The sequence below is a fragment of the Neoarius graeffei genome, chromosome 13 (genome assembly GCF_027579695.1).
Source record: "Neoarius graeffei isolate fNeoGra1 chromosome 13, fNeoGra1.pri, whole genome shotgun sequence".
Taxonomy (NCBI): Eukaryota; Metazoa; Chordata; class Actinopteri; order Siluriformes; family Ariidae; genus Neoarius; species Neoarius graeffei.
Genome location: NC_083581.1, coordinates 13,188,761 through 13,203,506, shown reverse-complemented (window position 1 = coordinate 13,203,506; position 14,746 = coordinate 13,188,761). Strand labels below are relative to the sequence as shown.

At 45.2% G+C, this 14,746-nt stretch overlaps 1 protein-coding gene across 2 annotated transcripts in view; it reads right to left on the bottom strand.

Annotated features, from left to right (window-relative positions):
- Positions 1-14,746, bottom strand: part of fancb (FA complementation group B) — a 54,092-nt gene that overhangs the window by 12,065 nt on the left and 27,281 nt on the right. For both annotated transcript variants that reach the window (XM_060937265.1, XM_060937266.1), the window contains exon 6: positions 2,809-2,978. In XM_060937265.1, the coding sequence (XP_060793248.1) occupies positions 2,809-2,978 (170 nt within the window). The remainder of the gene's footprint in view (positions 1-2,808; positions 2,979-14,746) is intronic.

Here is a 14,746-nt window from a genome sequence, read left to right as displayed (position 1 = left end):
ACGCCTGATAAAACACTTACTGCACTTAAATCTGTCTACTGCCACATACCTGACAGAATACTTCAAAGTTTCTGTGAAAACAGTGTCCTTATATGCGTATGCTGACTGCACTCAAGTCAGCATCAGGTGTTTACCATAACTACTGGATCCCGAGAGCATGCACAACACGCTCTGAAGGATCCCTGAATGTAAATGCACTTCTTAAAGCAGATACGCAGAACCTTTATTTTTAAACAAATTTCTGAGTGGATAGTATCTCCATCCTTGACTCTTGTATGCTGCAAAAATGGGAATAGAAAAAAAATATATTTTTGAGAGTTAAAAGCAAATGCCAACTTTGCAGTTGAGCTGCTCCACTGAGCCAGCCATGCCCGAGTGTGTGATGTCACTGCGGTAACCGGTTTTAAGGCCAAAGGATTTTACAACTAACCAAAGTCACATAAATAAAAATTTATGGTGAAAGTAAGAAATATCATTACAGACTTGCTTAACTAAGACCGATTTGACTTCATTGATTGTGGGTTGACTCTCATTAAAACAGGATAGGTGTTATAACTTATGCAACATACAGGCTAATTAAATAATCAGTTGAACTGAGAATCACATTCTGAAGCAAATTAAGTAAGTAATCTTATACCGCTAACTTAAATACACAATACGAGTTACATGTATTAATCTAAATGCAGGTAAACAACGTGCTTTTTTTTTATCCAAATGAGAATCGGAGCTAACCCATCTGTGTTCTCGCTTCTTGAAGGCAGATCTTGCGGCCGATTGTTTTGAAACAATCGGACTTTCAGTTGTTTGTTCAGTTCTCTGTTCATTTGCTTCTTCCACATAAGGGAGAGATGGCAGCAATATCCAGTTTAGAAATAAGACAGCTGCTCCACTCATTCTCTCTATACTGAGTAATCTGCCATTCCTGCTCGGCTCAGGCAATTACTAAAACCCGGGACGGAACCGGATGTCACCAGTTTTAGCAACAACTGCAGGGAGGTCACTGCCTGAGCGATGTGTCACATCCCATTCCATCCTGGGTTTTAGCAACAACCCTCGGCTCACTCCGGGAAGACTGGTGCAACTGAACTTTCCTTTAAAAAAAAAAAAAAAAATTATTTATATATATAAATAAATAAATAAATAACTTCCCTTTTCTTGTAGTTTTCTTTTTCTTTAATTGTTGGTACAGTACTCTCACTACGGGCTTACTGTATAGCCAATGCTCCTCAACAGATCAGCGGTCTAGTACGAGTCTTCAGTAAAATGCGCAGAGGAGAGACCACTTCATAGGTGCCCAATGTGCCCATGAACTTCTCACAAAATGCGTCAACATCTTTGCAGTTTGAACGTTCTTGGACCATGAATGCAACATAAATACACCTTCTGTTGTGTTGCTGGTGAGTGCAGCAACACATCTACGTGGCATGGCGATAAATTAGCTCAAAATGGAGGATCGGAGTTGCAGTCAGCTCCGTTTTAGTATAGCGGAAATGTCGATGAGACTAACAGACTTCCTGCTGTGATGTTATGGACGTTAAGGTCATTCACTCAGACCGCTACCTATATAAAATCACTTTAATCATAATTACTATATCAGATTTATTGTTAACACTTAAAACTATTCCTGTGCCATTCTTGAGGCCTCAATGCATTTATAAACCAAAGTCAGGCCATGGCTCTGCGTACATGCTTTAAGCCTCAGCAAAGGTTAGACTACGCCAAGCCACTGTGTTGAGGCTCCTATGAGCATTGGGGACATGGATTTGAGACAAATACAACTCAAGAGGCTCGATGAAGGTTCCCTGAGCTTCAGGAAGTATTCCCAAACCCATCTGCAAGTGTTTCCCACTTAGTTTGTCAACGAAAAACATTACCACCAATTTTCAATGCATGTACTGAATTTTTTTCGTGACGTTTTTGGCCACTCACGAAGCAGAGACACACCAAAAAACAACTCACGCAGCTCGGAGAACATTCACCATGCATCATACGACTGGTGGCGATGTTACCAATTTTTCATCACTAAGTATTCACAAACACATTGCAAACTCTAGTGTGACCAGGGCCTAAGATGCAGAAAGCAGCAATGCTCTCAAAGCCTCCTGTCTCAATGACTGTGATATTTCTTTTCATAATCATGGACAGAGGTATATCCTATCGAATTCTCAATCCTGAAATTCCAATCAGACTGAAGATGTTAATACAAAAGAAAATGAAGTGTTAAGTTTTGGCACAGAATGTCTTCCAGACAAGTGTTTATGCTTCTTTGTGGTTTCTCAGTAAGATGATGTGGGGTTTTTTTAACTTCAAGAGAGATTAAAAGAGAGGCTGGTGAGGGAAGTACTGGTTATAGCTGCTATAGTGTAACTAAGAACTTGACCCATATTATTAATGTCTCATCTCATTATCTCTAGCCACTTTATCCTGTTCTACAGGGTCGCAGGCAAGCTGGAGCCTATCCCAGCTGACTACGGGTGAAAGGCGGGGTACACCCTGGACAAGTCGCCAGGTCATCACAGGGCTATTATTAATGTAACAGAAAAAAAAAATGTACATTTGTTAATTAATAGACTTGTTAGCATTGACAAATTGCTGCAGTATAAGAATAAAATACTCAGGGATGTGCTGTTATTGTAAAATAATGAACGTTGAGGTGATAACAGTAACTTCGTTTTATCACACGACCCTATTGTTGATTATTTTCCTGTAAATGCAGACCACAAGTGTTTTATTACTTACATAATTGCTCTATGATGCACAATTGATATTCAATATACAATTTATTTGCAGTTATTATTTATAGCTTACATCTGATTGGTTGGTACTAAAAGTGCACCAAACACAAGCCTTTGACCGATGACTCTGTGCCAGACTCTCTCCACTTTCAGAGGATTCTCTTCTGAATTAATTTCCTTCCTTACACGTGGAATGCACTCATCCTCCTCGCCCTTTTCATCCAAGAGACACACCAGTCCCTCCTGTAATGCAGGAACAGGCTTTGTACAATGGGCTCAGCATATGAGTACAGTACACTACAGTCATGTGATGATGAAATCTTAAAAAAAAAAAAAAAAAGATGCACACCAGCATCTCATTAACCTGAAGAAACACAAGCAGGTGCAGAACCGCGCCTGCGTTAACACAGGTTTGAGAGGTTCTCAGTTCTGTGCAGATTGTGTGAGATGCACTAAACTCACTCATACTGACCATTATTCTTTGTAGAAAGACCACATACAAAAACAACTCCTCTGAACAAACTATTCATATTTATAGAAGGTTTGGGGCACCGAATTCCCAGATGTGTTATATATTGTATTAAAATCAACAAAATATATTTTGGGTAGACTGCAGCTGAATGTATGTTGAAGGGTGTAAATACCTCAGGAGTTAATGTACGTGTTTAAAAAAAAAAAAGACAACAAAACCCCCTGTATGTCAAGTTATACATGGATTAAAGAAAAAAAAATTATTTGACTGAAAATTTACCGGGGGGGGTTTATGGGTGGATTTCGATGAAGTTCTGAGAATGGTTAACTTAGAACTGATAACTTTATTATCAATTAATTAATGGATTAATATATTCAATTTATTGCACCTTTCTTTCCATTGCTTCCATATATTATTTTTTTGTGGCAAACCACACAAATGCAAGCGCCTGGAATGTTTAGTTTTTTGCACCATGAACTAAATGGCTTTCCGTCTTCACCCATTTTGTACAGCCAAGCCCACCTCCACTTGTTTTTACACCTTTATCAACGGCAGATACATCAGTGCCTTCTTTCATGTAAAGCGCATCCATGCTGCCGAAACCGAAAGCAGAATGACATGCTCCTCTATGCTCGACGTCAATACAGAAAAAAGTTTGGATCTTCGCTTAAATTAAAATTATAATTTGACCTTACTTTGTGTTGAATACGACTTCAAAAACAATCAAGATTTTATTAAGAGAAATATTGTGGCCAACACGAGTGTTAAGTTACCTAAAAGATCGCGTTAAGTTGGCTGCTATCTACTTTGCGTTCGTTCTCATTTTCCTCCATCATTCCATAGGCCAGAAACAGATGTTTTGACGTAATTTAACTTAGTAGGCTATGATTATTATTTAACCATCGTCTTCTAGACATTTTGACTGTTTGGGGCATTGAACGCTGGTGTATGATTTTCAGGGAATAAAGTTTAGCGCATGTCGGAACATCATTGCGCTTGCAGCCTCCAACTCCTCAAACATCCTTTAAATTGTGATATAACGTAGGCTATAAGGCACGGTTCTAACATACCTTACACATTGGCCTAACGAAAATAATAATTGTTGGGGCATCTGCTGATTTGTTAGCTATAAATTTAGGTCTAATTCAGGGATGTGATTTGGGGCTGGTGAAATTATCTGAAAATTTTAGCCGGGGGGCTGGGGGCCGCAGGCCCCCAGCTGGTCCAGGGCAGCGGCCTGGTGGGGGGACAAAGGGGGAAGCCCCCCGAAGCTCCTGGGTTCTGGGGTTTTCTGACTTAAAAATTGTACTAAAATGGCAAGCAAACACACAAGAAAAAACTTGTCATGATTAACAAATTCAAGCCAATTTAATGGTCAACATGCAACTCTGACACACACACTCTCGCTCACACACACTCTCTCGCTCGCGCACACACACACACTCACTCTCTCTCTCTCACCCCCCCCCCCCCCCCCCCAAAGAACCAGCGCGAGCAGGGCCCGCTAGCCCCGCGCCTTGTGACGTAATTCGCCCCGAGGCGAGCCGTGGTTTTTCTCCAACCATTCCCAGCGGAACTTTTTTTCACTATTCTGTCGATTTCTTTAACTCGATTTGCATCTTTACGCTCGATCACGGAGGCTGCCATCTTTCAACTCTGTTTGAAGCGAGCTTACATACAGCTATCTAACAAGCGCGTTCATTGGTTGTTACAGAGTGATGAGCCAATCACGTACCTCGTTTCATCTCATTGACGTAATTACGTCATTACACAATTACGTCATTGAGATGAAACGAGGTACGTGATTGGCTCATCGCTCTGTAACAACCAATGAACGCGCTTGTTAGATAGCTGTATGTAAGCTCACTTCAAACAGAGTTGAAAGATGGCAGCCTCCGTGATCGAGCGTAAAGATGCAAATCCGAGGCTGCCATCTTTCAAACAAAGTCGGAATGAATAGGATACGAATGTGGATGAGGGAAAAATCAGAAAAAAAATTTTCTTCAAGTTTTGAGGTGAAAAAAGCGGAATTCTGCGAATTCGCGGAAAAATCACATCCCTGCTAATTACTTCTGACAGTCTGCAAGCATTGCACCGTCGAGTCTTCAAGTCTGGCTGAAGCAGAGGAGCGGGCTTTCCGGGGTTTATTTTTTCGTTTTTTTTTTTTTTTTTAACATGCTCCATTTCTATATGTCCAGGTTTGAACTAAGTCATTTTGGCAAGATTTAATTTAATACAAAACAGAAATGGTCAGACACAAGCACGCCAAGCACATGGGAATGTATTTTGCCAATTTTGACAGTGCATGTTTTTTTAATGCTGCACCGTAGACAGCGAACGTTTAAACATGATCAAACATAGGAAATGAACGACACAAAGCATGGCTCAAAAACAAAAAAGTTAAATAAACCGCTAGTTACGAATGTAACTGTGGTTCTATGAATGCCGGATGACCGCCAGAGGCGGCACAGCCTGTGGATGATATCCTTCGCGTAGCGCAAGTCGAGACTTATACCAACAAGGAAGTCGTGATGACGTACCTCATGCATAAGAGGCACTGCAGCACGTCATTCGTCCTCGGAAAACTTCTCGCGGTTGCGATGTCCGAGTGACTGGGAACTCTGGCGGTCATCCGGCATTCATAGAACCACAGTTACATTCGTAACTAGCGTTCTATTTCATGCCTCCTGACCGCCAGAGGCGGCACAGCCTGTGGATGACTAATACCAGCACTGTCATGAGGACGAGTATGTCAATCCATAATTGAAAGAATGGCAGGCCCAAGGCTTGTAGGTGATGCCACATTTACCCTATAAAACCTGGTGAATGTTGAAGGGCCAGACCATGTTGCTGCTGCACAGATGTCAGATAGCGGGGTTCCCCTCAGGGCTGCCCATGAGGTAGCCAAGCTCCTGGTGTTGTGGCACATTACACTGCCCACTGGTAGGGAATCAGCTGACTTGTGTGCAAGGGAAATCACCTCGCAAACCCAATGTGAGAGGCGCTGTTTAGATACAGGCGAGCCAATTGCACCACCTCCATAAGTGACAAACAGTTGGTCTGACCGTCTCGTGGCTTCGGTCCGAGACACATAGTGCCTCAAGGCTCGCACAGGGCATAGGTCTAGACGGTCCTCATAAGAAGCAAGCTCAATGGATTGGTTAATAAAGGATGGAGATAGAACCTTCGGCAGAAAGGCTGGGTTTGGCCATAGCGTAACGCCAGATAGATTTGGTCCCCATCTCATACAATCTGGGCTGACTGAGAGTGCGTGTAACTCACTCACACGTTTTGCCGAGACCATAGCTAAGAGAAAAACGGTCTTCAAGGAAACCCATCTCATGTCTGCTTCAGCCAATGGTTCGAAAGGGGCCTGGCACAGAGAGTCTAGTACGCGATGCAAATCCCACTGAGGGCTGCGAGGGGCTCTGTAGGGGTGGAGGCGTCTAGCGCCCCTAAGAAAGTTGCGGATGAGACTATGTGCACCAATAGTCGCACCCTCCACTTTATCATGCCTCGCAGAGATAGCTGCTACATAGACTTTCACGGTAGATGGGGATTTACCCTCATCAAGCAGTTTCTGTAAAAACTTGAGCAGTACGGGTATAGGACAACCCGTGGGAGAAACGCTTACGGTCTCACACCACGCCTTGAACAATTTCCAGCGGTTGTCATACAACGACCTAGTTGAGGGGGCCCTCGCGTTCTCTAAGGTATTGATGACCACTGGGTCAAACTCTAACAGAGGGTTGTCGGGCCCAAGGGCCACACCCACAGCTGGAGACGTTCCGGGCAGGAGTGCCAAACTTTGCCCTCCATCTGAGACAGTAGGTCCCTTCTGAGCGGTAGTTGCCACGGAGTTCCGGTCAGCAGGGAATGAAGCACAGCAAACCACGGTCTCGCTGGCCATCGCGGAGCCACCAGCAGAACACGGTGACAGCACTGGCGTATCCGAAGTAGCACCTCCAGAAGGAGGGGAATCGGTGGAAAGGCATACAGCAGTTCGTCCGGCCACTCGTGTGCCATGGCGTCCAAGCCCAGTGCTTCGTCCTCCTGCGTGCGAGAGAACCACTTTTGGCAGTGTGTGGACTCTTTGCTGGCAAACAGGTCCACCGCTGCTGTACCAAAGCGATCCCAAACCTGCTGTACCACCTGTGGGCTCAGGCGCCACTCCCCCGGGTCGAGGCGTTGTCTCGACAGGGAGTCTGCCACCGCATTCAGTTTCCCTGGCAAGTGGACTGCCCTGAGGGATGCCAGCCTGGGGAAGGCCCACTTCAGTAGAGATTGAGTTAAGCGAAAAGCAGTGGGGGATCGTGTTCCCCCCCTGGTGGTTGATGTTGTACACCGTCGTCACATTGTCTGATCTGACAAGTACGTGGCGCCCCTGTAGGTATGGCATAAGGTGTTTTAGAGCCAGGTGTACTGCTCTGATTTCGAGGAGATTGACGTGTTCGCCCATCTCTTCTTTGCTCCACAACCCACTGACTGCTCTGTGTTGCCATACTGCGCCCCACCCTGTAAGAGAGGCGTCTGTAGTCACAATCTCCCTGTGTGTGGGTGCTGCACCAAGCGGAACACCTGATGTTAAAAAGGTCTCCTTCCGCCATGGGCTGAGGGCAGACATGCAATGTTCTGTGATAAGAACGGGTGTCTTCCTGTGACGGGTCACGTCGAGGCCGAGGCCAATCAGCCATATTTGCAGAGGCCGGAGTTCCAGTAGACCCAAGGGGAGGATCTGGGCTGCTGCTGTGAGCATACCCTGGAGCCGCAGTAGTATTCTGAAACGTAGTCTTCGTCCCACCCGTACTCGTGACAGTAGTGAAGTGATGTTCGCTACACGCCGGCTGGTCAAGGACGCGGACATTGTCTGTGAGTCTAGGATCATGCCAATGAATTGAGCCGATTGGCTCGGGATAAGTGTGCTCTTTTCTAAGTTGATTGTCAGGCCCAGTTCTGAGACATGGCTCTGCAGTGTTGCTATATCTGCTAGGCTGCGTTCCCTCGTCGGGGAACAGACTAACCAGTCGTCCAGGTATGGTAGAATCCTCATACCTGACTCCATGAGGGGGGACAGTACTGCCTGTATGCATCTCGAGAAGACTCTGGGTGACAGAGCGAGGCCGAACGGGAGTACCCTGAATTGGAACAGACGGCCCTGGAAGGCAAAGCGGAGGAACCGACGATGTGCTGGTGCCACCGGGATATGAAAGTAGGCGTCTTTCAAATCCAGGGTAGTAAACCATTCCGCTGGGGAGATTACCTTCAGAACGTCTGCTGTGTGCAGCATCTTGAATGGCATTTTCTTTAGGTACTTGTTTAAGCCCCGGAGGTCTAGAATTGGGCGGAAACCGCCGTCTTTTTTTGGAACGACAAAATAAACTGAACAGAAGCCGTTGAAAGTAGGAGAACACTCTACTTCCTCTATGGCCCCTTTCTGCAGAAGAACGGTTATCTCCAACTGGAGAACCAGAGATCTTGTTGAACTTTTTACAATTGTGGGCCTGAGACGGGCCTTTGGAGGGGGCCGACGTCTGAACTGCAGTCTGTAACCCTCTGACACTGTTTTTAGAACCCATGGGTCGCGAACGATTCTGGCCCATGCGGCCAGTTGAGTCTCTGTGTACAGTCCAACCGTCGGCCCGGGGCCTTCAGCGGGGAGTGCGATTGGGCTTCGCTCCACTGTTAGTGGGGGTGGAGCGGGGCATGGGATATGCCTGGCGGCGAAAGGGTGCAGAGCCCCTGGGGGCATGTCTGTTCTCCCTTTGCCGTTGAGGTGCCGCGCGCTGGGGGGATGAGAATTCCCGCCGTGGTGCTGGGGGCTGCGGTGCTCGGAAGCGAGTCACCTGTGATAAGCCCACCTGCTGTTTCCGTGTTTCCGAAACTAGGGCGCGGCGTTCCAGAGCGTCCTTAGCGGCTAGCCCGAACAGTTGGCCAGGTATGAGGGGCAGCTCCCGTAGGGTGGCTCTGCACGCGTCCGGGAGTGGCGTTTGCGAAAGCCAGACCTGGCGGCGAGCGCGCACTAATACCGCCATCAGACGCCCTAACTCCTGGGTTATGAAGCCCACGCCCTGTAGGGTGGCTTCAATCGCCTCACGTACAGCCGGATCTGAGTCTGCCTTCAGCAGGGAAGACTGCGCGGCCAGAAGAAGGTGAGAAATCGTATTGTCGATCCTTCCGATGCGCGCCGCATGATTGTAGGCTCGAACAAGATCATCGTCTGTGCGCCTACAGGCCTTGCTTGGACAGCGTACCTGGGGACGTACTGCCTCGTCTGGGGAGACCACCAGAGACGCCACACAGGGATCCACCGCTGGCATTGTATCCAATCCAAACAGGCCTGCATCAGCCATGTTACTCATAGCGCGTGCCACAGAGGTGGGGTGGGAACGTGCAGCTGCAGTTTTAAACGCCGTCTGGAACTCGTCCACAAAGGCGTCACATTTTGGGATGATGGAGGAGGCGTCCACCGAGGGCTGCCTGAAGTAGGCGCTCACACCAGCGTTAGATTGCAGTGGCTGTAGCCCACGTTGTACTAGCGCCGCAGTAATTGTGGCCAGCAAGGATTGGGGGCCGAGAGTCCCGCCATCCCCATTTTTGTCGGAAAAACGCTGGAGGGGGCATCGTCAGAGGAAATGCCCGAGCGAGGAGAGCCAGGTAGCTCAAGGGAATCGTCTTCCACTGGATTAAAGAGAGAGTCAGTGGCAGCAGTGGAGAGTGTATCGTCCTCCACGTCTGGCTCCTCTCGGGTAGGCAGGGTGGGAGCAGTAGCCAGGGTACCACCTGCTGGTGGTATGGTCTGCATGCTTGCCTGAGGGGGTTGGAGCTGAAGCAGTAACGTCTCTATTCGGCTTACAGCCGAGGAGAGATCGTCTACCCGTTTGTTGAGCACAGAAGTGGAGTGCGATTTCGCCTTCTTCTTGGCTGGCTGCGTAGCCTGAAGGCCTGTGCTGCCGCGTTTTACGGCTTTGTGGGCACCTGCGGCAATATGCTCGGTTGTCGAGAGCAGCGCGTCACTTTTGGCCAATAACTCGGTAAGTCTGGCCTCTCTTACCGTGAGCGGTAGGACGGCACAGCTTGGGCAAGGGTTCGTCAAAGCTGAGCGAAGGTGAGCGGTGCCTAGACAAGACGGGCATTCTAAATGACCGTCCTCAGATGCAAGTGGTGCAAAGCACGTTTTGCATGTGAGGGAAAGGACATCCATCATAGCGCAACTAACGCAAACCCGAACTAACACACGACGCAATAACAATGCTAATACGAGTGACAGGGCTAACGAGTTGGCTAGCTAGCTAGTCAGTCACGGGGAGAGCCACCGTGCTAACTAGGGAATACACCACACTTGTCAACAAAACGGGGAAAACCACCGCGGGGATGTGTGTGTGTGTGTGCGGGGGTGAACACGGGGTGAACCGCCGTGCACTTCCGATCACGGGAAGAGCCTCCGTGAGCTTACCTTTCTTGTTCCTTTCCTTCTTTTTTTTTTTTTTTAGAATATAAATTCCTTCACGGGGGAACCGCCGTACAGGATTCGGTAATTAACTTGGGATGCTCGAATCAAGCGCGAGAAGAATAAGAGGACGAATGACGTGCTGCAGTGCCTCTTATGCATGAGGTACGTCATCACGACTTCCTTGTTGGTATAAGTCTCGACTTGCGCTACGCGAAGGATATCATCCACAGGCTGTGCCGCCTCTGGCGGTCAGGAGGCATGAAATAGAACCTGCTGATAGTTGATGGTGTTGCAACACATCAGTGTTATAACCCAATCTCTACCCAACCACCCGTCATTTTAATTCTCCTCGGATCAGCACCAACCTCACATTTGGCCTTGGGAGAGTTCAGTTGACGGAAATCTGTCACACGACGGAAAACTTTAATCCATGGTTATAGCCTATGGTTTCCCCATATTTTGTACGGGAAAATGCAATTTTTTGGCCAATACAGCGTACACTGATTTTCATACAGGAAAATTACATTTTGTATCAAAGATTTTTTTCCGTTACTCCGAGAATTTTCTTAGCATCCACCATTTATTTTTTCCAAACACACATGCCCAATGAAATGGAACTATTTGATGTATGTGGTTTTATAGTTGCACGTGGTTTTCTTGGTCATTTAAGTACATCGGCTCAGACTGCCCAGACTTCTGTGACGGCTGCAGAAGTTATGTTCTGCCAATTTCTCGTGGAACACAACATCCCCCCCCGACTGTGTCAGACCATTTTTCGCAACTAGCGAAAAAAACAATGTTTCTTGATTCAAAGACTGCACAGGTAAGCATTTGTGGGTTTTTTTTTTTTAAGTTTTCTGTTTGCATGTAGGAAAGCTTTCTCCATTATCATGATAATTTAGGGAGGCGATACTGGGAGTCGCCATTTATACAACGGCAACTGGAGTTACCCATTGATTTCTGGTTTCACTTCCCGAAACATTTTAATTGCTGATAGACATACCGGTATGTAGACACAGATGACCAACACTTGTTACGACCATCAGTCGTCAGTAAACTGGAAAAATATTGAATGAAGAGTAACGGTGGTAACAACCGTTGGTAACCTGTCTCTAAAATGTGTAATAGGGGATGGAAGCAATTTAACACCATCTACATGTTTGCCGTACTCTGATTTTCTTTTATTGACCAGGAAAATAATAGATGTATATTGGGGAAAGGTCTTCGATGTAAAAACTGCTCTGGGTGTTGCCATGTTTCCAATGCTGAAACAACTTTTTACTGCTTTGCTGTGCCTCCCACATAACAATGCAGACAGTGAGAGGGCTTTTTCATTGGTTAGGAAAATTCATACTGAGTGCAGAAAAGATATGGCTGCAGACACATTAACTGCTGTAGGTATAGTTGCCACCTACTGTCTAAGAACTACAACAGTCCGTCTAAGGACTACAACTCCCAGCCAACTTCCGCATTGACCTACGTCACGTCTGGGCGGGATCACCTACATCACATCCTCCACGACTCCATAAGGGACCTGGAAATCCGCCATAATACTCTCTTTGGCGTCTGCAACTGCACGGGAACAGACCTAAAAGGAGGCACTCGCTTATCGGACCGTCTGAAACCATGACTTCTTTCTTGCAAGATCCACGATTCAGCGCGTTTCTCTTTTTGTTTACCCTTGATCACGGTAGACTCCGGAAACACGCGATTTTTAACTCAGTCGAGTTACAACCGGTTTTAGTTAATCCTTATGAGTACGTACGAAACTGCAGTCCAAAGCAGTTTAATTTGTAGTTAAGAAGCAGCTGGATCCCTTCTAACTAAAGCTGTGCACATTGTTTAATCAGAGTTTTCTTCCAGCGAGCTACGAAGCATCGGACCAAGGATTCTCCGTTTCCCCACAGAAGTTTTTACGAGCTCCTGTGAAACTCAACCTCTCCAAGAATTCTCTGCTTTCTACAAAAGGGCGAAATACTGAAGTAAGACTTGGCATTTTGGGCAAAAGACTAGTCTTAGGAATTAGTTTATTTACTTAGTGTGAATTTAAACTCAGGGACTGTTTAAGTGTGCACACTGATTTTGTGTTTCTATCATTTGTTCTATTTTTAATCTCTCAATTGTTTAATAGATAGAGAGAGCATGCAAAACCTAACACTTTAATTTCATTATTTACCCATATTTTGACCTCATCAAGATTTCAGTGAATTTGGTAATGTTATAAAGCTAGTGGGTTAGCTGCTACGGCTAATTCTTCTATCTTATTAGCATCCAGAAATAACTGTATTGTCTCCAAGGGACTGATGGGCCTCGCCACGTTGCTAGGCCATAGGCCTCACCACGTGGTCAAACACACCCATGGATTAAAGCAAAGCAAAAAAAAAAAAAAATCTGACTGAAAAAAAAAAAAGCTCCATGTCGTTGGCCCCTACCACGTCAGCGATGCGTCAAATTTTAAACGCCGTGTTGTCCATTATCCCCTCGGCCCCTACTTATAGTACATTTACATAATTTTAACAATGACTAAAGCTAAAGCAAGACTTTACCATTGTCATTACTGGCTATTCATGATGAAACATCAAGTTTTCAGCGCAAAGTGCAAATTTATTTCAACAATACTTTAGTAATGCACAACAGTGGTTCAGAGAAAAGTGCAAGTGCAGTCGAACTTGAACCATGCTTTCAAAAGAGTGGAACAAAAAGAAAAATAGGAAAATCTGTTGAAATAAAGCCAGGAAACAAGAAAAATAAAAGTGAAAGTTCACTTTTTCTGCTTCTTCGCAGTGAAGCCAAAGGCATCTAGTTTGGCAACACCGGATGCCTGCTTTTGTTTCTTTTTCCTTGGCACAGCAGCAGGAGCTTGCCATTATCGCCCATTTCATTTAGCCAAGCCCATCTCCACTTATTCTTGACCATTTTGTCGATGTCTGACACCTCTGTGCCTTCATTTAAAAGAAGCGTGTCCATGCTGGCAAAACCGAAAGTAATTTGACGTGCTCTAGTGATGGAAATCGAAGGGCCTATGTCAGGTGAAATATGGCCTTATACGCAGTACTCGAGTTGAGGGGGGATGTGGGGGGAGGCATCCCCCTTCTGAAATAAAAATCTCAAATCATCCCCCTTAAAAACAGCCATCCCCATCACATCCCTTGGGCCATTTTACCAATTAATGTGGAAATTAACCTACTATTATTTTAACAAATATTACTACCATTTCAACATTAGAGGCTTTGCGCAGTGATAGCCTACATGTAGCCGGATTAAAAACAAAACAAAACGCATATTTATTCGGTTGCACCTCTCATTCACACCCACAGTACCAGTCAAAAGTTTGGAAACACCTCTAATTCAGTGGTTTTTCATTATTTTAAAATTTTCTGAATTGTAGATTAATACTAAAGTCACCGACTTTATGAAGAAATATCTATGGAATTATTTGGTAAACAAAAAAAAAAAAAAAAAAAAAAAAAAAAAAAAAAGTGTTAATCAAACCAGAATATGTTTTATATTTTAGATTCTTCAAAGTAGGCACCTTTTGCTTAGATGACAGCTTTGCACATCTTGGCATTTTCTCAGTCAGTTTTACGAGGTAGTCACCTGGAATGGCTTTTAGTTTACAGCTGTGCCTTGTCAAGAGTTAATTTCTTGAATTTCTTGACCTCTTAATGTGTTTGAGACCATCAGTTGTGTTGTGAAGAGGTAGAGTTGGTATACAGTGAATGGCCCTATGTGAGTACTGTTCTAATCCATATTATGCCAAGAACTACTCACACTGCAAAAAATAAAAATCTTAGGAAGTTTGTCTATTTTCAAGTCAAAACATCTAGCCACCCTTATTATAAGACATAATTGCCCAATAAGCAAAACCTCATTTAGCTAGAAAGGCTAGTTTTTAGACAGTCCATCTTGAAAATCTTGTATAGACAAAATGTCTTGAAAAAAAAGTCTTATTTGGAGCACCTTTGAAAATAAAACAAGTTTTTTTAAAACAAGTAAGTACATTTTGGACATTTGTCAAATGCGGTTCATCTTGTTTCAAGAAAAAAAAAAGTATGCTTGTTTTGGGAATAAATGAACTTTACTGAAAAT